Source organism: Schistocerca serialis, chromosome 1 (assembly GCF_023864345.2).
Source record: "Schistocerca serialis cubense isolate TAMUIC-IGC-003099 chromosome 1, iqSchSeri2.2, whole genome shotgun sequence".
Lineage (NCBI taxonomy): Eukaryota > Metazoa > Arthropoda > Insecta > Orthoptera > Acrididae > Schistocerca > Schistocerca serialis.
Window position 1 is genome coordinate 554,733,898 of NC_064638.1, and position 22,909 is coordinate 554,756,806.

General features: G+C 38.4%; 1 protein-coding gene across 1 annotated transcript in view; it reads right to left on the reverse strand.

Moving 5' to 3' along the window:
• Positions 1–3,817: 3,817 nt before the first annotated feature.
• The window catches only part of LOC126475362 (alpha-ketoglutarate-dependent dioxygenase alkB homolog 4-like), a 34,798-nt gene continuing 15,706 nt past the window's right edge, over positions 3,818–22,909 (reverse strand). Inside the window, exon 4 of the mRNA XM_050103181.1 lies at positions 3,818–4,738. Within this exon, the coding sequence (XP_049959138.1) occupies positions 4,145–4,738 (594 nt within the window). The 3' untranslated portion in view covers positions 3,818–4,144. The remainder of the gene's footprint in view (positions 4,739–22,909) is intronic.

The following is a 22,909-nucleotide window of genomic DNA, read 5'->3' on the forward strand; positions in this document are numbered from 1 at the left end:
TCTATATGAGTAACAGAATTTGTAATACTTCATTCCAATGTTGTGAAACTTTTGACATACTTTTAACTTTTTGTGCTAAGATTTGCATTCTGATACAGTAATGATGATGGGAAATTATCGTATTGAATTACATGTGAAAAGATCAACGTCTCTAAATGTTTTATGATTTTGATCAACAATCTTCCAGTATAATATCGTTTTTTTTTTTTTTTTTTTTTTATTTTAAAAGGGACTTTCTTTGTATATTGTTGTAAAGCCACTCCAGTATACATAGATGTTTTTGTAAAACTTAGATTCACCCCACCCCAATTTTTGCAAATATTAGCACACCCGACCAAGGGAGCAAATTGTTTTCTTTTATCAACGAGCAACAACTTATTTTCACCATAAAACCTTGCTCCCACGGAAGGGGAAGGAGATGTACAGGTGCTGACAGATCGAATACGGGAGTCCTTTATTTTCAATAAAAGAAAAGGGAATCTTTTTCCTAAATGCGTGAGCTATGGATGGCAATGGATCTTCACAAAGCCGTGTACGGGCCCTGGGTTGGTGACACATTAGATTTTTCCAGTACGTGCCACTATCCCACGGCTTGTTCACGTGCTCGACGAACAAACAACCTTTCTGCTGATGGGGTGACGCTTAGGGAAGCGTCGCTTGCCTAGGCAGAGCTCCTACAGCAGCCAATCAGAAAGGTCCAGGAGATCACGTGTGAGCATCCACTGCGCCGAGCTGCACGGACGAGGTGTGTGGATCGCTCGCTTTTACTGACAGGCCCCCGAGGAGATCAGACGCATTGGCCGGTTTCCGCCGTGCACTTTTCGAGCCCCGGCTCAATCTGTTTGCGCCTTAGGGCTGCTTAACTCACATTAATGTACCCCGGCTAGGTCATCAGTAAATGTTTTTTCAATAAACGGGAGGCAGTTTGCCGACCAGAGTTGAAAAATTAACTTGTTCTTTCTTAGACCCCACTTACACCTCAGCCACATACTGACATGTAAAATACTAGATAATTTTAGGTATTGTCAGCATTGTAGCAATACTAGATAATTTTAGGTATTGTTAGCACTGTAGAATTTTAACAGCAACAGTTTTGAGAGTGAATCTGATAAAATAATAATTGTTTCTTCTACAACTATTTTTGCTTTTATTTAAGTCCCTCTAAGACTGCTGCAAATTCTGCAGTGAGTATAGACACTACCTCAGGGAGCTAGAATTTCCTCCCTTGATCAGTTTTGCCATTATGAATGCATTCCCTGCTCTGTCTTTGTGTTTAGACTCACCACTGTAAATCTGTCTTGTGAGTGGCTATGTTGCTAAACAATCTGTCAGCTAAAATTTTCTCATTCATTACACCTTGGGTGTATGGAATATGTTTTGCTAAGATGTTAGCATAGGGTGCACTGAAGCAGCTCAAATTTGTGGAAGTGATGACGCATTCACACAAAGAAAAGGCGTCTCTCTAAAAATCTGGCAAGGGCTGTAGTTTCTTGTTATGCCAAGACCTGTCTGCATAGCACTTAGTTGAGTTCTCTAAACTTTGTTAGTAAACTGTCACGTAAGAAGTGAAAAGTTCAAACAGGAATTTGGCACTAATGTATTCCCTGCATAGCTCTAACAGCATTTCATTTGGTTCCACCAGCAAAGTATTAATTAGAGTAGATTTGAATGCTCCAAAACAGATTCTGATGGCTTTGTACTGTCACTTATCTCATTTTTCTAGGCTATTTTGTGTTGCTGATCCATATCAGATGCATCCATACTCCACATAAAGTCTTATTAGATCATTTATATGTCAATTAAGATTCTCAGGTCTGCATGCAACAAAAGCCTGTCACAGCATGAGGATATTTGTGGCACCTTCACACACACACACACACACACACACACACACACACACACACACTTGATTTATGAGGAAGTTGTCAAGTTAGTTCTTAGTCAGCCACTCATTAAACATTATCATGGCATTATTCATCTGCTGCTGACTCAGTAAAACTAACCCTTCATGTATAAACACACAATTCAGCTACACAATATGATACTCAAACGCTTGGGGTTAACACTGAAAATTAGGGCTGATGCACCTAGATTTAATAACATGGTGACAATACCAAAGGCTTGCGATAACCCTTTACTTGTTCTCCTTGCCCCTGCTGCTTCATTGTTCCTTATGATGCTCATGCTTCTGTCTATCAACAGACAGGGGGTCACTAGTGGATGAATTATGATGGGGTGTCATGATTTTTCAACTTATTCACCAATAGGGGGCATAAGGACACTATCATAAGCATTTGAAGTATCTTTATATACTGTGTTGTGGTATGGATGGAGGACTGCGAAGCCAAGGAAATTCAGGACACAGAGTTCCACTTACCACCCTGAACCATGTGGCTGATGACACAGCTGATTTCCAAAACATTCCACATGCTACGTCACAGTGTGACAAGATACTCATAATGATGCATTGATGTAGCACTGCAACAATCATCGGTGGATGCCTCCACTGCCAGACAGCCAAAGCAGTCACCAGGACATCATTTATATACATCAAAGAAATCATTGGGCGACTGTAGCCAGGTGGTATCTGTACTGCAGGACGATCCAGCACCCACTGAACAGCTATCATCGGCCTGCAAATCCAAATGCCAAAGTCCAGAATTCAGATTTCTGCACCATCCCACCTCCACACAACAATCTATGGTTACACACCAAGCACAATCGTCCTAGGTTGTAGGAATGTAGCACTGGCACCAGCTGCTTGTTGCTGGCATCACTCAGTGCCTGGTCATCATGCTGTTTCCTAGCAGAATGCATTATCTTCAGGGGTGTCGCTGCCGCAACACCAATATGAAGAAGACATGTGGTTTGATGGCAGGCAGTGTCACTGGACAAGAGCGTGTACTATTATCTGATCTAGCTGAGTTGTCCTAAATGCCGCCTGTCCTCTGACAGACTCCTGTTGCCTTTGCCAACCCATTCAGTTCACAAAGTTGAAGTGGAAGAGTCTAATGCCATCCTGACAAACCAGAAGAATGGGTCCCTTACCACACACCATAAAGGCCAAAACATATGACATCTGTACAAGTGGCACCACAAATGGGACTGGCAGAGGTGCTACTGTCATTACCAACACTGTCAACAGCAAGTGGCAGCATGTGAATATTATAATTGCTCGAGGGTTCCTTGTTTCTAATATAGTTCTGTGTGTGTCTCTTTCCTTGCATAAATACACCATAGGTAGTATATTAGGAATTAAGATGGATTTTTGTTGGGAAAGTACAAGCAAGTTTAAATAGTAGATATGTGTAGACTTAATTAATTAAAAGTAGCATTGTCATGCAAATTTTTAAATTTTGAAGTTCTCCAGGAATCTATGCTAGTAGGTATTTGGTTTGATGTCCACAGAGTGAGAGTTGTCATGCAGAACTTTTTCTCTTCCTTTCTGTTTCTGTGCCATGTTCCTAATTCTATCAGTGATTTTATTCTCTAGTGAGGTAGTTTAAAGCCGTGATACAGTGCTGACGGGATTAAAAATATAACACCATATTACTGCCCCACAAAACAATGTTGTGAAGCACTTCAGTGTTGCATATTTCAGGCCAGTAAATCATTCCATAATCACCTTAAGATAGGCCCATTTCCATTTTTTCTGTAAATATAAAGTACATAATAAAACACTCTTGAGGTCTAAAGACTGTGCAATACTAGAAAGAAACAGATTTCCTTAAAACCAGATGGCTGGTAACAATATGGCAAGAGGATCATAGGGGTTCAGAAATCTTAATGTGATACTTTTAGTTAAAATGTAATCATGTAACAGGATCAATAAATTTAATTTTTCACGTATACACAACACATTCTAATATTTTTTTTTTTTTTAGAATAAATGATGTAAAAATAAGCTAGATGTCAATCGTAAGATACTCTGACAACATTTTATGTGCAGTGTAAATGGTAAGAACACACAGTTTTTCGTAATGCAGTAAAATGAGAAAGTATGTACTTGCTCTTAATTAAGCTGTTAAATCTTATATATACAGACTTCTTCCAATGGTTAATGTTGTGCATCTGCAGGAAAGTTACCCGTGTATAAATTTTCTCTCTCCTTGGAGGTAACATGTAAGAGCTTCTGTGCCCATGATCACAATTCCTGTGACATTATCCTATGGTCCCAGAAATTGTTGGCAGCATTCAAAATTTCACTTCCCTTCTCTTCATGTTGCCCACCTTTAAGATATGGTGGAGTGAACTCCCGATAAGCAATACACACCCTTCTTTCTGAAATGTCTTCACGTAAAACACAGTGTTCCCAACCATACCGTGCTGGACCATAAATCACCAAGAGAGATCGCCTTGGCATGGGTACACGAACTACACAATCTTCTTGTTCACAACAGTCTAGAGGACCAAGGACAACTGGACGATACTCAAATGCGCAGCACAAATTATATCGCTTAATATCACCCCTGTATTTTGTAAATGTCAACATACTGTCTGACAGAAGATTAACAGTAACAATACGCTCACCCCATATCCAGCAGTCATCAATATGAGGATCAATTGATGCACCACGTATTGGATCGTATTCCAAGGAGCACTGTTCAATTGTTTTATACCCTGATAATAATGGTACAGTCTCAAAACGCTCTTGCACAAACTTTGTGAATTCTGGGAAACCGTTAAACACACTCAACTGCAGACGCTTCTTCTTAAAATTACACTTTGGTCCAAAATTCTGTAAAATAAAAGTAAAATCAGTATAAGTATGGAGCAACGAGCATCTTATATCTAAAAAATAAATAATTCTGATGAGTGACTAGGTATTTATTAGAGATAAAAGAGAATCTATTAGTTTATTAGTTTATACTAATTCAGTTTATACTAATTCAATGAAGAAAACTCAACAATACAATGCCACTATGAGACAATGTTTGGTATGTTATTATAAATATATTCCCTCAAACAGAACTTTGATAATCTGTATAAGCAGTTAATCACATAAGCTATTAATATTAAATATTTGTGGAACCACTGCACACATTAAACCTCTTAACAAGTGATAGTTTACAAAGAGTGTGTTTTATTGTTTGGTTAACATTCATAACTTTGTATATGACAAAATACGAAAGTAGTTATGATGCTTTGAGTAGAGTTACGTAAGTTTTAGTAGCCTTTGAGAAATCTTCAAACCATGAGTTTAGCGATATGACACCTTTTACAGTTAACTGAGAAACTGTTTTCAAAAAGAAATAAGAATGTCACTACACATCAGAAATTTCAACTTACTGACTACCAGAAGTGTACTTTGGACCCCAGCCTACACAAATAAAGACTACTTAACAGTTTCATGACAATGAGAAGATAGCCAGCCTACCATTATGAGAACACTGGCAGATTTATTGGCTGCTGTTGGTGTGAACAATACCTGATGTACTTTGTTGGCTTTGTCATAATATCACAGTGGCTGGTCATGCACCGTAGCTTTACAGCCCAAACATTCTTTATAGAATTGATCCCATTATGTAAATAGACAAGTCAATGAATAATACATTTTCAAACTGCAACCAGAATCAAGTCCAAGTCTGAAAGCAGGGTCTTCAAATGAAGTACAACTCAGCATTGTAAGTACGTTTATTATGAACACAAAAGTACATTCACAACAGATGGAGAGAAAAGCTATTAGCATGAAACATTATATTCCAGAATGCAAACACTGCAAACATAAGAAATTTTGAGAACCTTCCAGAACTGAGAAACACTAAATGATAAGTAACTGTAGGGGGTCATATTTGAAATGGTGACCAGCAGCATGCCAGCGAGCAACATTAACTATACCACACTGCGTACAACAGTATGGCTCACGGAACTATATAAATGAGTGAAATGATTGGACAAATACTGTAGGATTAATGACATTGATGGAACCAGAGAATTATAGTTTAAATCAAATACATGTTTACTGAATAATATTCACAAGTGTGAATTGTGGCCTCACATAAACCATCGATTCAAATAAAATAATGTATGAAGCACATGCAGAAACACACTGGGCGAGGTTCATTTAACTGCATGTCAATTTACAAAAAAACAGTAAACACACAGTCAAAGTACAGTTTCCCGTTATCAATCACTATGTACATTAAAGTTTGTGATCCTGACTAACCACTGTGTGAAAAATGCAACAAGTCCCTCACGCATGAATATAAATATGAACTGTAGCAAATAATTACAATTCACATCTGCCTAAAATATCATGTTGTTGTTGTGGTCTTCAGTCCTGAGACTGGTTTGATGCAGCTCTCCATGCTATTCTATCCTGTGCAAGCTTCTTCATCTCCCAGTACCTACTGCAACCTACGTCCTTCTGAATCTGCTTAGTGTATTCATCTCTTGGTCTCCCCCTACGATTTTTACCTTCCACGCTGCCCTCCAATACTAAATTGGTGATCCCTTGATGCCTCAGAACATGTCCTACCAACCGATCCCTTCTTCTGGTAAAGTTGTGCCACAAACTTCTCTTCTCCCCAATCCTATTCAATACTTCCTCATTAGTTATGTGATCTACCCATCTAATCTTCAGCATTCTTCTGTAGCACCACATTTTGAAAGCTTCTATTCTCTTCTTGTCCAAACTATTTTCCGTCCATGTTTCACTTCCATACATGGCTACACTCCATACAAATACTTTCAGAAATGACTTCCTGACACTTAAATCAATACTGGATGTTAACAAATTTCTCTTCTTCAGAAACGCTTTCCTTGCCATTGCCAGTCTACATTTTATATCCTCTCTACTTTGACCATCATCAGTTATTTTGATCCCCAAATAGCAAAACTCCTTTACTACTTTAAGTGTCTCACTTCCTAATCTAATACCCTCAGCATCACCCGACTTAATTCGACTACATTCCATTATCCTCGTTTTGCTTTTGTTGATGTTCATCTTATATCCTCCATTCAAGACACCATCCATTCCGTTCAACTGCTCTTCCTAGTCCTTTGCTGTCTCTGACAGAATTACAATGTCATCGGCAAACCTCCAAGTTTTTCTTTCTTCTCCATGGATTTTAATACCTACTCCGAATTTTTCTTTTGTTTCCTTTACTGCTTGCTCAATATACAAATTGAATAATATTGGGGAGAGGCTAAAACCCTGTCTCACTCCCTTCCCAACCACTGCTTCCCTTTCATGCCCCTCGACTCTTATCACTGCCATCTGGTTTCTGTACAAATTGTAAATAGCCTTTCGCTCCCTGTATTTTACCCCTGCCATCTTTAGAATTTGAAAGAGTATTCCAGTCAACATTGTTAAAAGCTTTCTCTAAGTCTAGAAATGCTAGAAACGTAGGTTTGCCTTTCCTTAATCTTTCTTCTAAGAAAAGTCGTAAGGTCAGTATTGCCTCACGTGTTCCAGTATTTCTACAGAATCCAAACTGATCTTCCCCGAGGTCGGTTTCTACTAGTTTTTCCATTCGTCTGTAAAGAATTCGTGTTAGTATTTTGTAGCTGTGGCTTATTAAACTGATTGTTCGGTAATTTTCACATCTGTCAACACCCGCTTTCTTTGGGATTGCAATTACTATATTCTTCTTGAAGTCTGAGGGTATTTAGTGTGTTTCATACATCTTACTCACCAGATGGTAGAGTTTTGTCAGGACTGGCTCTCCCAAGGCCGTCAGTAGTTCCAATGGAATGTTGTCTACTCCGGGGGCCTTGTTTCGACTCACTTCTTTCAGTGCTCTGTCAAACTCTTCACTCAGTATCATATCTCCCATTTCATCTTCATCTACATCCTCTTCCATTTCCATAATATTGTCCTCAAGTACATCGCCCTTGTATAAACCCTCTATATACTCCTTCCACCTTTCTGCTTTCCCTTCTTTGCTTAGAACTGGGTTTCCATCTGAGCTCTTGATGTTCATACAAGTGGTTCTCTTATCTCCAAAGGTCTCTATAATTTTCCTGTAGGCAGTATCTATCTTACCCCTAGTGAGATAAGCCTCTACATCCTTACATTTGTCCTCTAGCCGTCCTTGCTTAGCCATTTTGCACTTCCTGTCGATCTCATTTTTGAGACGTTTGTATTCCTTTTTGCCTGCTTCATTTACTGCATTTTTATATTTTCTCCTTTCATCAATTAAATTCAATATTTCTTCGGTTACCCAAGGATTTCTACTAGCCCTCGTCTTTTTACCTACTTGATCCTCTGCTGCCTTCACTACTTCATCCCTCAAAGCTACCCATTCTTCTTCTACTGTATTTCTTTCCCCCATTCCTGTCAATTGTTCCCTTATGCTCTCCCTGAAACTCTGTACAACCTCTGGTTCTTTCAGTTTATCCAGGTCCCATCTCCTTAAATTCCCACCTTTTTGCAGTTTCTTCAGTTTTAATCTACAGGTCATAACCAATAGATTGTGGTCAGAGTCCACATCTGACCCTGGAAATGTCTTACAATTTAAAATCTGGTTCCTAAATCTCTGTCTTACCATTATATAATCTATCTGATACCTTCTATTATCTCCAGGCTTCTTCCATGTATACAACCTTATATCATGATTCTTAAACCAAGTGTTAGCTACGATTAAGTTGTGCTCTGTGCAAAATTCTACCAGGCGGCTTCCTCTTTCATTTCTTAGCCCCAATCCATATTCACCTACTACGTTTCCTTCTCTCCCTTTTCCTACACTCGAATTCCAGTCACCCATGACTATTAAATTTTCGTCTCCCTTCACTATCTGAATAATTTCTTTTATTTCATCATACATTTCTTCAATTTCTTTGTCATCTGCTGTGGGCTTCGTATCTATCTTGGCCACAATAATGTGTTCACTATGCTGTTTGTAGTAGCTTACCCGCATTCCTATTTTCCTATTCATTATTAAACCTACTCCTGCATTACCCCTATTTGACTGTGTTTAAAACCCTGTAGTCACCTGACCAGAAGTCTTGTTCCTCCTGCCACCGAACTTCACTAATTCCCACTACATCTAACTTTAACCTAGCCATTTCCCTTTTCAAATTTTCTAACCTACCTGCCCGATTAAGGGATCTGACATTCCACTCTCCGATCCGTAGAACGCCAGTTTCCTTTCTCCTGATAACGACATCCTCTTGAGCAGTCCCTGCCCGGAGATCCGAATGGGGGACTATTTTACCTCCGGAATATTTTACCAAGAGGACGCCATCATCATTTAATCATACAGTAAAGCTGCATGCCCTCGGGAAAAATTACAGCTGTACTTTCCCCATGCTTTCAGCCGTTCGCAGTACCAGCACAGCAAGGCCATTTTGGTTATTGTTACAAGGCCAGATCAGTCAATCATCCAGACTGTTGCCCTTGCAACTACTGAAAAGGCTGCTGTCCCTCTTCTGGAACCACACGTTTGTCTGGCCTCTCAACAGATACCCCTCCGTTGTGGTTGCACCTACGGTACGGCTATCTGTATCGCTGAGGCACGCAAGCCTCCCCACCAACGGCAAGGTCCATGGTTCATGGGGGGGGGGGGATATATCATAAAGAAAATTAAAGTTCGTAGAGTTGTGCAAAATCGATTACTGTAAAGACAGCCAAATAATCTAAGTCCAGCGAAAAGTTTAAGTATGTAACTCCTGTTCACACAACAATTTTAGTTCACTGAAAAGTAAGTAATTTATGTGGTTGCACAGTCCTCTCAACCAATTCACCAATGACCACAGTGAAGATGGACAGCAAATGGCCAAAGTTCAAAAGACAATGTGTGCCCACCAACTATCATTAATTTTTTGAGGTCGAACATTACTGAATCTATGTTGATGCTTAAATAATGACCACTATTCATATTTAAGCTAATTCCATATATATATTTGATACAATATTACAGTTAAAATTGTTGTGGTCAGTTTGTGACTTCTTACTAAAATGGCAATACAGTAACAAACAAGTTATAAATACAATTTACGAAAGATGCCAACATACAGTTTTACAATGAGACAAAAAGTATGTAAAATTATAAATATGATGTGTGATCAAAGTAAGAGGATTTTTTTATTTTTTTATTTTGCAGGGTTTATATACCTGATTTTCAATTTTATCTTGTTGGTACAAATGTTCCTGATGTATGTTTCCATTTTTAGTTGTTCTGAATATTTAGTTTATTGTTGACAGTTGAAAAGGTTATATGTGCTTTTGAGTGCTTGGCGAATTTTTACTTTTGGAAAAAGAGTGAACATAGAATATGCATTAAATTTTGCTTGAAAAAATTGAATACTGTGCAGCACTGCATTCAAAATGCTGACTATAGCTTTTGGCAAATCTACTATGACTAAGACAAGAGTTAATGAGTGGTATAAATGTTTCACAAAAAGGGTTAAGAAGACAGGAATGACAACTACCCTGGACACCCTAGCACAACAATGTGAAAGTAGTACAGATAATGGTTCTAGAAAATTGTCGAATCACCATCTGAGAGGTTGCTGATGATGTCAGCATATCCTTCGGCTCATGCAAAGCAATTTTTTTTCAAATGTTTTGGGCATGAAATGTGTATCAGTGAAGTGTTTGTTCTGAAATTGTTGAATTTTGACTGAAATCGAATTGCATAGACATCGCTTAGGAATTGGTGAATGAAGTCGACAATGATCCAGAACTTCTAGAGAAGGTTATACCAAGTGATAAAACATGGGTGTATGGGTATGATGTTGCAACCAAGGACCAATCATCCCAATGGAAAATGCCTGAAGAGCCAAGACTGAAAAAAATTTGGCAAATTCAATCTATGTGAAGGTTCTCCTCACTGTTTTCTTCGATTACAGTTCGATAGTGCCTCACCAGTTTCTGCTTATGATTGTACGGTCAATGAGGAATAGTACTGGAAGTTATGTGCAATATGTGTGACAGAATCCAAAGAAAATGACTAGAACTGTGGCAAAACCACTCACCAAAATTGCATCACATCAATGTTCCTATTCACACCTCAATGCTTGTTTGTGATTTTTTGACAAGAAGCAAAACTAGGGCCTATTCTGTTGCCTCAGCCGCCGTATTCATTAGACATGGCCCACTGCAACTTCTTTCTATTTCTGAAGCTGAAGAGAACCATAAAAGGAAGTGTTTTGCCACCACTGATGTGAGAAGAACAGAATCGCTGGACAAGCTGAACACCATAATGAAAAGAGAGTCCCAGAAGGCTTCCAAGATCGGAAAAAGCACTGGCACAAGTGTATTACATCTGAGGGGGATTACACTGAAGGGAATGAAGTGGGTGTTGTTGAATAAATGATCAAGTATGGCAAGTTTGAAGAACAGGTGTCCTCCTACACTTTGGCCACCATGTCTCCTACATGTTCATTTTATTCATTATAATTTGCATCTCCAGGCTGTTTTATACAACTTATTTATGGTCCTTAACATAATTAATCAATCAAAGCATATAAAATAGTATATTGTGGATAACCATCCATTAGGAAGATTAGGTAAGGATCTAGGAAACTAGCACTCCCTTTCAACTTTGTGTAACTGTGGATGATTTGCATATAAACTTAATGAACTTGTCTGTAATTCTTTATACACATGCACGATTTTAAAAAAGACTTGTTGGAACATTTACTGACACTGTCAGTTTTTATTTGACATTGCATATGATCAGACTGCTCCGGATTCAGTTATTACCAATTTTATACTCTACTGTGAAGAAAATTTTTTAACTTTCTTAATATTTATCCCAGAATCACGGTTAGAATTGCAATGAGATTGTCCCATTGTAATTATTATTATTATTATTATTATTATTATTATTATTATTATTATTCTTTCTTTCTTTTCTCAGACGTTATGTCTGGTCAAAAATGGAAAGTAACGCGGACCTTGATCAAGCGTGACTTCCCTTTAACTGTACGGTATATGTTATATTGCATTTAGGAACTTTCGGATGATTGAACATGTATCAATAATTACGGATTTCTGTAGTTGTATATATAAGTTTGGATGTAGCTGTATTGTATTGATGTACTGGTGGATATTGTGTGGTATGAATCCTGTAGTTGATAGTATAATTGGTATAATGTCAACTTCATCCTAATGCCACATGTCCTTGACTTCCTCAGCCAGTTGGATGTATTTCTCAATTTTTTTCTCCTGTTTTCTTTTGTATATTTGTTGTATTGGGTATAGATATTTCGATTAGTTGTGTTAATTTCTTCTTTTTATTGGTGAGTATGATGTCAGGTTTGTTATGTGGTGTTGTTTTATCTGTTATAATGGTTCTGTTCCAGTATAATTTGTATTCATCACTCTCCAGTACATTTTGTGGTGCATACTTGTATGTGGGAACGTGTTGTTTTATAAGTTTATGTTGTAAGGCAAGCTGTTGATGTATTATTTTTGCTACATTGTCATGTCTTCTGGGGTATTCTGTATTTGCTAGTATTGTACATCCACTTGTGATGTGATCTACTGTTTTTATTTGTTCTTTGCAAAGTCTGCATTTATCTGTTGTGGTATTGGGATCTTTAATAATATGCTTGCTGTAATATCTGGTGTTTATTGTTTGATCCTGTGTTGCAATCATGAATCCTTCTGTCTCACTGTATATATTGCCTTTTCTTAGCCATGTGTTGGATGCGTCTTGATCGATGTGTGGCTGTGTTAGACGATGCGGGTGCTTGCCATGAAGTGTTTTCTTTTTCCAATTTACTTTCTTCGTATCTGTTGATGTTATGTGATCTAAAGGGTTGTAGATGTGGTTATGAAATTGCAGTGGTGTAGCCGATGTATTTATATGAGTGATTGCTTTGTGTATTTTGCTAGTTTCTGCTTGTTCTAGAAACAATTTTCTTAAATTGTCTACCTGTCCATAATGTAGGTTTTTTATGTTGATAAATCCCCTTCCTCCTTCCTTTCTGCTTAATGTGAATCTTTCTGTTGCTGAATGTATGTGATGTATTCTATATTTGTGGCATTGTGATCGTGTAAGTGTATTGAGTGCTTCTAGGTCTGTGTTACTCCATTTCACTACTCCAAATGAGTAGGTCAATATTGGTATAGCATAAGTATTTATAGCTTTTGTCTTGTTTCTTGCTGTCAATTCTGTTTTCAGTATTTTTGTTAGTCTTCGTCTATATTTTTCTTTTAGTTCTTCTTTAATATTTGTATTATCTATTCCTATTTTTTGTCTGTATCCTAGATATTTATAGGCATCTGTTTTTTCCATAGCTTCTATGCAGTCGCTGTGGTTATCCAATATGTAATCTTCTTGTTTAGTGTGTTTTCCCTTGACAATGCTATTTTTCTTACATTTGTCTGTTCCAAAAGCCATATTTATATCATTGCTGAATACTTCTGTTATCTTTAGTAACTGGTTGAGTTGTTGATTAGTTGCTGCCAGCAGTTTTAGATCATCCGTGTATAGCAAATGTGTGATTTTGTGTCGGTATGTTCCAGTAATATTGTATCCATAATTTTTATTATTTAGCATGTTGGATAGTGGGTTCAGAGCAATGCAGAACCAGAAAGGACTTAATGAGTCTCCTTGGTATATTCCACGCTTAATTTGTATTGGCTGTGATGTGATATTATTTGAATTTGTTTGGATATTAAGTGTGGTTTTCCAATTTTTCATTACTATGTTTAGGAACTTTATCAATTTAGGATCTACTTTGTATATTTCCCATATTTGTAGTAACCAAGAGTGGGGTACACTATCAAAAGCTTTTTGGTAATCAATGTATGCGTAGTGTAGTGACCTTTGTTTAGTTTTAGCTTGATATGTCACCTCTGCATCTATTATCAGTTGCTCTTTACATCCTCATGCTCCTTTGCAGCAGCCTTTTTGTTCTTCATTTATAATTTTGTTCTGTGTTGTATGTATCATTAATTTCTGTGTAATGACTGAAGTTAATATTTTGTATATTGTTGGTAGGCATGTTATGGGGCAATATTTAGCTGGGTTTGCTGTGTCTGCTTGATCTTTAGGTTTCAGATAAGTTATTCCATGTGTAAGTGCATCAGGGAATGTTTATGGGTCTGCATTGTAACTGTTAAATAATTTAGTCAGATGTGAATGTGTTGAGGTTAACTTCTTTAGCCAGAAATTTGGTATTTTATCTTATCCAGGGGCTGTCCAATTGTGAGTAGAATTAATTGCTTGGGTGACTTCATGTTGCAAAATTATCACTTGAGGCATCCATGGTATCATCTTGTATGTCATCTTCAACTTTTATAGTCCTGTCTTCCTCAGTTGCGTGTAATATTACGGTATATTAATAATTTTTACTTATGGACCGTCTGACAGTAACTGAATAAAACACAATTTTAGTGCCATACGCGTTTTGACTTTATTTTCTGCAAGGCATCATCAGTGGCCTGGAATATGTACATATGTTAGCTATTTTATTTACATTTTTGTCATTGTGCCTATAGGTTATAAACAGTTCTGGTGGTTGGTATTTCCTATTAAGTAGTAATGTTTTGAACTGTACTTAAAGGTTGCGTGGACAATTTCCTACATATTACGCTCCTGTTGCATTTTTGATGTTGTTCTTCTTCTTATGAACACCAATTTGCGGTTTTTTTCCCCATTCCACACAACACTATGCACTGAACGCTTGTTTTAAAGCAATGTTTTGGTTTCTGTTGCCGACTGTCAAATGTTTTTGCCGAAGATCGAATGTTATTGTCAAACTTATGAGTGTAACTATTGAAGTATCTGTTGTCTGTTCGTGTGTGTGTGTGTGTGTGTGTGTGTGTGTGTGTGTGTGTGTGTGTGTGTGTGTGTGTGTGTGTGTGTCTCCAGATGATGTGGGGAAGAGTTTTCTTTTTTTCTCTTTTTGTTTTATGTTATCATTTCCTTTACTAAGTGTAGTAGGGAGCCTGTGCTGATGTGTGTTTGTTCATTTATCACATGTTTGTTTTCTGCTATGGCTTTCTGAATGTGGAAGTTTTCTTGCATTTGTATAAGATGTTTGTCATGGTTGCTTATTCTCATTATTTTCATTTCTTGTTCCATCCTACAAACATGGAACAAGAAATGAAAATAATGAGAATAAGCAACCATGACAAACATCTTATACAAATGCAAGAAAACTTCCATATCCAGAAAGCCATAGCAGAAAACAAACATGTGATAAATGAACAAACACACATCACCACAGGCTCCGTACTACACTTAGTGAAGGAAATAACAACATAAAACAAAAAATAAAAAAAAAATCTGGAGACACAAACGCACGCACACGCACACGCGCGCGCGCATACACGCACACACACAGAGAGCACAAAAAAATATATATCACACCAAAAAACAGACACACACACACACACACACACACACACACACACACAAATGCATACACGAACAGACCACAGATACTTCAATAGTTACACTCATAAGTTTGGCAATAACATTCGATCTTTGGCAAAAACATTTGACAGTCGGCAACAGAAACCAAAACATTGCTTTAAAACAAGCGTTCAGTGCATAGTGTTGTGGAATGGGGAAAAAAACCGCAAATTGGCGTTCATAAGAAGAAGAACAACACCAAAAATGCAACAGGAGCGTAATATGTAGGAAATTGTCCACGCAACCTGTAAGTACAGTTCAAAACATTACTACTTAATAGGAAATACCAACCACCAGAACTGTTTATAACCTATAGGCACAATGACAAAAATGTAAATAAAATAGCTAACATATGTACATATTCCAGGCCACTGATGATGCCTTGCAGAAAATAAAGGCGAAACGCGTATGGCACTAAAATTGTGTTTTATTCAGTTGCTGTCAGACGGTCCATAAGTAAAAATTATTAATATACTGTAACATCTTGTATGTGTCTGTTTCTGCTTGTATCCACCGTGCATGCCTGTCATGTTGTACCGGGTTTGACCATATGTTGATCCAGAAGTGTTCCATGTCTGTTATGCTTGGTGGATTGTCTATTTTAATGTTTGGTTATCTATTGCCTGGTAAAATTTCTTTTGGTTTGTGTTGAATGTTTGGTTTTGTTTCCTTCTATTTTCACTTTTTTTGTATCTTCTAAGTCGTTTGGCCAATGCTTGTAATTTCTGCTTCTTTTCATTTAATTGCTCTATCGCTTCTTGTTCTAAGATTTTACCTAACCTTTTTCGTTTTTTTTCTGACATTTCATTTCTTATAAATTGTGTTAGCTGTCCGATGTCTTTTCTCAGTTTTTCTATTCTGATCTGTAGCCTGTGTTGCCATGCTGGTTTTGTGGGTTTCTTCTGTGTCTTGGTTGGTTCTGATCTCTGCCTAGTGTGTATATTTAGTGTAGTGAGTGCTCCTATATAAACCAGTAGTTGTAGCTCTTCCATAGTTGTGTTTTCATTTATTTTGTTGTGTATGATTGTGTTGATAGTTTTTATTGTTGTTTCGACTAGTGGGTTATTTGGTGGTCTATGCAAGAATGGTCTAATGTCTGTATTTGTGTCTTTGTATTCTATATATGTCAGCTGAAATTTCTCTTCTATATCTAACATGTGTGTCACTTCGTGTTCTATTTGTGCTTGTTCTGGTGGCTGTCTTAAGATTTCGTTTTCCTCTGATTGTTTAATTGATGCGTGTTGGTCTTTGTTTGTTTGCTCTGGGATGTTTGAGTCCATTACTGTATTTTATTCTTCTTCTGATTGCACATTATTTTGTTCCAGTATTTGTTGTACTTGTTTGATGTTTTCTAATTCTGACTGGGGTATCCTGTTATTTTTTATTATTACACGGATCTGACCAGCTAGTCGTTGTTCTGTTAAAAAATTTAATTCTGGGTATCTGTATTATTATTATTATTATTATTATTATTATTATTATTATTTCCTTCACTTTCTCAGGCGTTAAGTCCGGTTAAAAATGGAGTGACGCGGACCTTGATCAAGCGTGACTTCCCTTTAACTGTACGGTATATGTTATATTGCATTTAGGAACTTTCGGATGATTGAACATGTATCAATAACTATGGATTTCTGTAGTTGTATATATAAGTTTGGATGTAGCTGCATTGTATTGATGTACTGGTGGATATTGTGTGGTATGAATCCTGTAGTTGATAGTATAATTGGTATAATGTCAACTTTATCCTGATGCCACATGTCCTTGACTTCCTCAGCCAGTTGGATGTATTTTTCAATTTTTTCTCCTGTTTTCTTCTGTGTACACTCCTGGAAATTGAAATAAGAACACCGTGAATTCATTGTCCCAGGAAGGGGAAACTTTATTGACACATTCCTGGGGTCAGATACATCACATGATCACACTGACAGAACCACAGGCACATAGACACAGGCAACAGAGCATGCACAATGTCGGCACTAGTACAGTGTATATCCACCTTTCGCAGAAATGCAGGCTGCTATTCTCCCATGGAGACGATCGTAGAGATGCTGGATGTGGTCCTGTGGAACGGCTTGCCATGCCATTTCCACCTGGCGCCTCAGTTGGACCAGCGTTCGTGCTGGACGTGCAGACCGCGTGAGACGACGCTTCATCCAGTCCCAAACATGCTCAATGGGGGACAGATCCGGAGATCTTGCTGGCCAGGGTAGTTGACTTACACCTTCTAGAGCACGTTGGGTGGCACGGGATACATGCGGACGTGCATTGTCCTGTTGGAACAGCAAGTTCCCTTGCCGGTCTAGGAATGGTAGAACGATGGGTTCGATGACGGTTTGGATACACCGTGCACTATTCAGTGTCCCCTTGACGATCACCAGTGGTGTACGGCCAGTGTAGGAGATCGCTCCCCACACCATGATGCCGGGTGTTGGCCCTGTGTGCCTCGGTCGTATGCAGTCCTGATTGTGGCGCTCACCTGCACGGCGCCAAACACGCATACGACCATCATTGGCACCAAGGCAGAAGCGACTCTCATCGCTGAAGACGACACGTCGCGACTCTCATCGCTGAAGACGACACGTCTCCATTCGTCCCTCCATTCATGCCCGTCGCGACACCACTGGAGGCGGGCTGCACGATGTTGGGGCGTGAGCGGAAGACGGCCTAACGGTGTGCGGGACCGTAACCCAGCTTCATGGAGACGGTTGCGAATGGTCCTCACCGATACCCCAGGAGCAACAGTGTCCCTAATTTGCTGGGAAGTGGCGGTGCGGTCCCCTACGGCACTGCGTAGGATCCTACGGTCTTGGCGTGCATCCGTGCGTCGCTGCGGTCCGGTCCCAGGTCGACGGGCACGTGCACCTTCCGCCGACCACTGGCGACAACATCGATGTACTGTGGAGACCTCACGCCCCACGTGTTGAGCAATTCGGCGGTACGTCCACCTGGCCTCCCGCATGCCCACTATACGCCCTCGCTCAAAGTCCGTCAACTGCACATACGGTTCACGTCCACGCTGTCGCGGCATGCTACCAGTGTTAAAGACTGCGATGGAGCTCCGTATGCCACGGCAAACTGGCTGACACTGACGGCGGCGGCGCACAAATGCTGCGCAGCTAGCGCCATTCGACGGCCAACACCGCGGTTCCTGGTGTGTCCGCTGTGCCGTGCGTGTGATCATTGCTTGTACAGCCCTCTCGCAGTGTCCGGAGCAAGTATGGTGAGTCTGACACACCGGTGTCAATGTGTTCTTTTTTCCATTTCCAGGAGTGTATTTGCTGTATTGGGTATGGATATTTCAATTAGTTGTGTTAATTTCTTCTTTTTATTGGTGAGTATGATGTCAGGTTTGTTATGTGGTGTTGTTTTATCTGTTATAATGGTTCTGTTCCAGTATAATTTGTATTCATCATTCTGCAGTACATTTTGTGGTGCATACTTGTATGTGGGAACGTGTTGTTTTATTAGTTTATGTTGTATGGCAAGTTGTTGATGTATTATTTTTGCTACATTGTCATGTCTTCTGGGGTATTCTGTATTTGCTAGTATTGTACATCCGCTTGTGATGTGATCTACTGTTTCTATTTGTTGTTTGCAAAGTCTGCATTTATCTGTTGTGGTATTGGGATCTTTAATAATATGCTTGCTGTAATATCTGGTGTTTATTGTTTGATCCTGTATTGCAATCATGAATCCTTCCGTCTCACTGTATATATTGCCTTTTCTTAGCCATGTGTTGGATGCGTCTTGATCGATGTGTGGCTGTGTTAGATGATACGGGTGCTTGTCATGTAGTGTTTTCTTTTTCCAATTTACTTTCTTTGTATCTGTTGATGTTATGTGATCTAAAGGGTTGTAGAGGTGGTTATGAAATTGTAGTGGTGTAGCCGATGTATTTATATGAGTGATTGCTTTGTGTATTTTGCTAGTTTCTGCTCGTTCTAGAAAGAATTTTCTTAAATTGTCTACCTGTCCATAATGTAGGTTTTTTATGTCGATAAATCCCCTTCCTCCTTCCTTTCTGCTTAATGTGAATCTTTCTGTTGCTGAATGTATGTGATGTATTCTATATTTGTGGCATTGTGATCGTGTAAGTGTATTGAGTGCTTCTAGGTCTGTGTTACTCCATTTCACTACTCCAAATGAGTAGGTCAATATTGGTATGGCGTAAGTATTTACAGCTTTTGTCTTGTTTCTTGCTGTCAATTCTGTTTTCAGTATTTTTGTTAGTTTTTGTCTATATTTTTCTTTTAGTTCTTCTTTAATATTTGTATTATCTATTCCTATTTTTTGTCTGTATCCTAGATATTTATAGGCATCTGTTTTTTCCATCGCTTCTATGCAGTCGCTGTGGTTATCTAGTATGTAATCTTCTTGTTTAGTGTGTTTTCCCTTGACTATGCTATTTTTCTTACATTTGTCTGTTCCAAAAGCCATATTTATATCATTGCTGAATACTTCTGTTATCTTTAGTAATTGGTTGAGTTGTTGATTTGTTGCTGCCAGTAGTTTTAGATCATCCATGTATAGCAAATGTGTGATTTTGTGTGGGTATGTTCCAGTAATGTTGTATCCATAATTTGTATTATTTAGCATGTTGGATAGTGGGTTCAGGGCAAGGCAGAACCGCATAGGACTTAATGAGTCTCCTTGGTATATTCCACGCTTAATCTGTATTGGCTGTGATGTGATATTATTTGACTTTGTTTGGATATTTAGTGTGGTTTTCCAATTTTTCATTACTATGTTTAGGAACTGTATCAATTTAGGATCTACTTTGTATATTTCCAATATTTGTAGTAGCCATGAGTGGGGTACACTATCAAAAGCTTTTTGGTAATCAATGTATGCGTAGTGTAGTGACCTTTGTTTAGTTTTAGCTTGATATGTCACCTCTGTATCTATTATCAGTTGCTCTTTACATCCTCGTGCTCCTTTGCAACAGCCTTTTTGTTCTTCATTGATAATTTTGTTCTGTGTTGTATGTGTCATTAATCTCTGTGTAATGACTGAAGTTAATATTTTGTATATTGTTGGTAGGCATGTTATGGGGCGATATTTTGCTGGGTTTGCTGTGTCTGCTTGATCTTTAGGTTTCAGATATGTTATTCCATGTGTAAGTGTATCAGGGAATGTGTATGGGTCTGCAATGTAACTGTTAAATAGTTTATATATAAAAACAAAGATGAGGTGACTTACCGAACAAAAACGCTGGCAGGTCGATAGACACACAAACAAACACAAACATGGCTTGTGTCTGTATGTGTGGATGGATATGTGCGTGTGTGCGAGTGTATACCTGTCCTTTTTTCCCCCTAAGGTAAGTCTTTCCGCTCCCGGGATTGGAATGACTCCTTACCCTCTCCTTTAAAACCCACTTCCTTTCGTCTTCCCCTCTCCTTCCCTCTTTCCTGATGAGGCAACAATTTGTTGCGAAAGCTTGAATTTTGTGTGTATGTTTGTGTTTGTTTGTGTGTCTATCGACCTGCCAGCGTTTTTGTTCGGTAAGTCACCTCATCTTTGTTTTTATATATAATTTTTCCCACGTGGAATGTTTCCTTCCATTATATTGTTAAATAGTTTAGTTGGATGTGAATGTGTTGAGGTGAACTTCTTTAGCCAGAAATTTGCTATTTTATCTTTTCCAGGGGCTTTCCAATTGTGAGTAGACTTAATTGCTTGGGTGACTTCATGTTGCAAAATTATCACTTCAGGCATTTGTGGTATCATCTTGTATGTGTCTTTTTCTGCTTGTATCCACCATGCATGCCTGTTATGTTGTACCGGGTTTGACCATATGCTGCTCCAGAAGTGTTCCATGTCTGTTATGTTTGGTGGATTGTTTATTTTTATGTGTGTGTTATCTATTGTTTGGTAAAATTTCTTTTGGTTGGTGTTGAATGTTTGGTTTTGTTTCCTTCTATTTTCACTTTTTTTGTATCTTCCAAGTCGTTTGGCCAATGCTTGTAATTTCTGCTTCTTTTCGTCTAACTGCTCTATTGCTTCTTGTTGTGAGATTTTACCTAACCTTTTTCGTTTTTTGTCTGATATTTCATTTCTTATAAATTGTGTTAGCTGTCCGATATCTTTTCTCAGTTTTTCTATTCTGATCTGTAGCCTGTGTTGCCATGCTGGTTTTGTGGGTTTCTTCTGTGTGTTGGTTGGTTCTGATCTCTGCCTAGTGTGTATATTTAGTGTAGTGAGTGCTCCTACATAAACCAGTAATTGTAACTCTTCCATAGTTGTGTATTCATTTATTTTGTTGTGTATGATTGTGTTGATAGTTTTTATTGTTGTTTCGACTTGTGGGCTATTTGGTGGTCTATGCAAGAATGGTCTAATGTCTGTATTTGTGTCTTTGTATTCTATATATGTCAACTGAAATTTTTCTTCTATATCTAACATGTGTGTCACTTCATGTTCTATTTGTGCTTGTGTTGGTGACTGTCTTAAGATTTCGTTTTCCTCTGATTGTTTAATTGATGCGTGTTGTTCTTTGTTTGTTTGCTCTGGGATGTTTGAGTCAATTACTGTATTTTCTTCTTCTTCTAATTGCACATTATTTTGTTCCAGTATTTGTTGTACTTGTTGTTTGATGTTTTCTAATTCTAACTGGGGTATCCTGTTATTTTTTATTATTACACGAATCTGATCAGCTAGACGTTGTTCTGTTAAAAATTTTAATTCTGGGTATCTGGTAATAAATGTTGTGTATACTTGTGATCTGTATCCAGTTGTGTTGGTTCCTAGGTTTGTTGCTTGGTAATAACAGAACATGAGGTGTCGATTGACTTCATCTGACCATCTCATCCTCTGTCTTTGTTTTCCTTCTAGGGTGGTTGCAGGAAGCATATCCTGCAAAGCACCTCTATTTGGATTTAAATCATTTTCCAGTTGGCTAGCAGTGTCATTACCATTGTGGGCGGGCATAGGGTTCAAGCGTCGTCCCCGACCATGACGGCGCTTGTCCGAGGCTTCTTTAGTTCTGTCCTGAACCAAGTAATCACACTAAAAGGGGGGTTAGCCCTATTAGTGGTTTGTTCTTTTCGTCGCCTTTTACGACTGGCAGAACATACCGGAGGCCTATTCTTTTCCCGGGCCTCCACGGGGGTTATTATTATTATTATTATTATTATTATTATTATTTCTTTACTTTCTCAGACGTTAAGTCTGGTTATTATTATTATTATTATTATTATTTAAATCTGTTTGCAGGGCCTGTAACATAGTTTCACTGAAAATGTAAGTCATATTACATATCATCCATCTTATCCATCACTGTGTCATCTCCACCTTTCTACTAAGTACACACACTCCACCATCAGAAAAGACCCTGAGTTCCGGAATTGGCCACCAACCTACACACATTCCTTGCCCGCTCAGTTAGCCACCGCAATCTGTCAAATCACTCACTGCTATCTGTTGTTCCACGAGCTGATTCTCGTAATGTCACACTATGGTATAAAAGAACAGATCAATATCTCCTGTCTGAAACACATAGTAGATACGTATTTTTTATATGCTTTGGGACAGCCATTTTTAGGCACTGCAAAAAAGATATTATCATCTAAAAGGTGAAGTGACAGCTG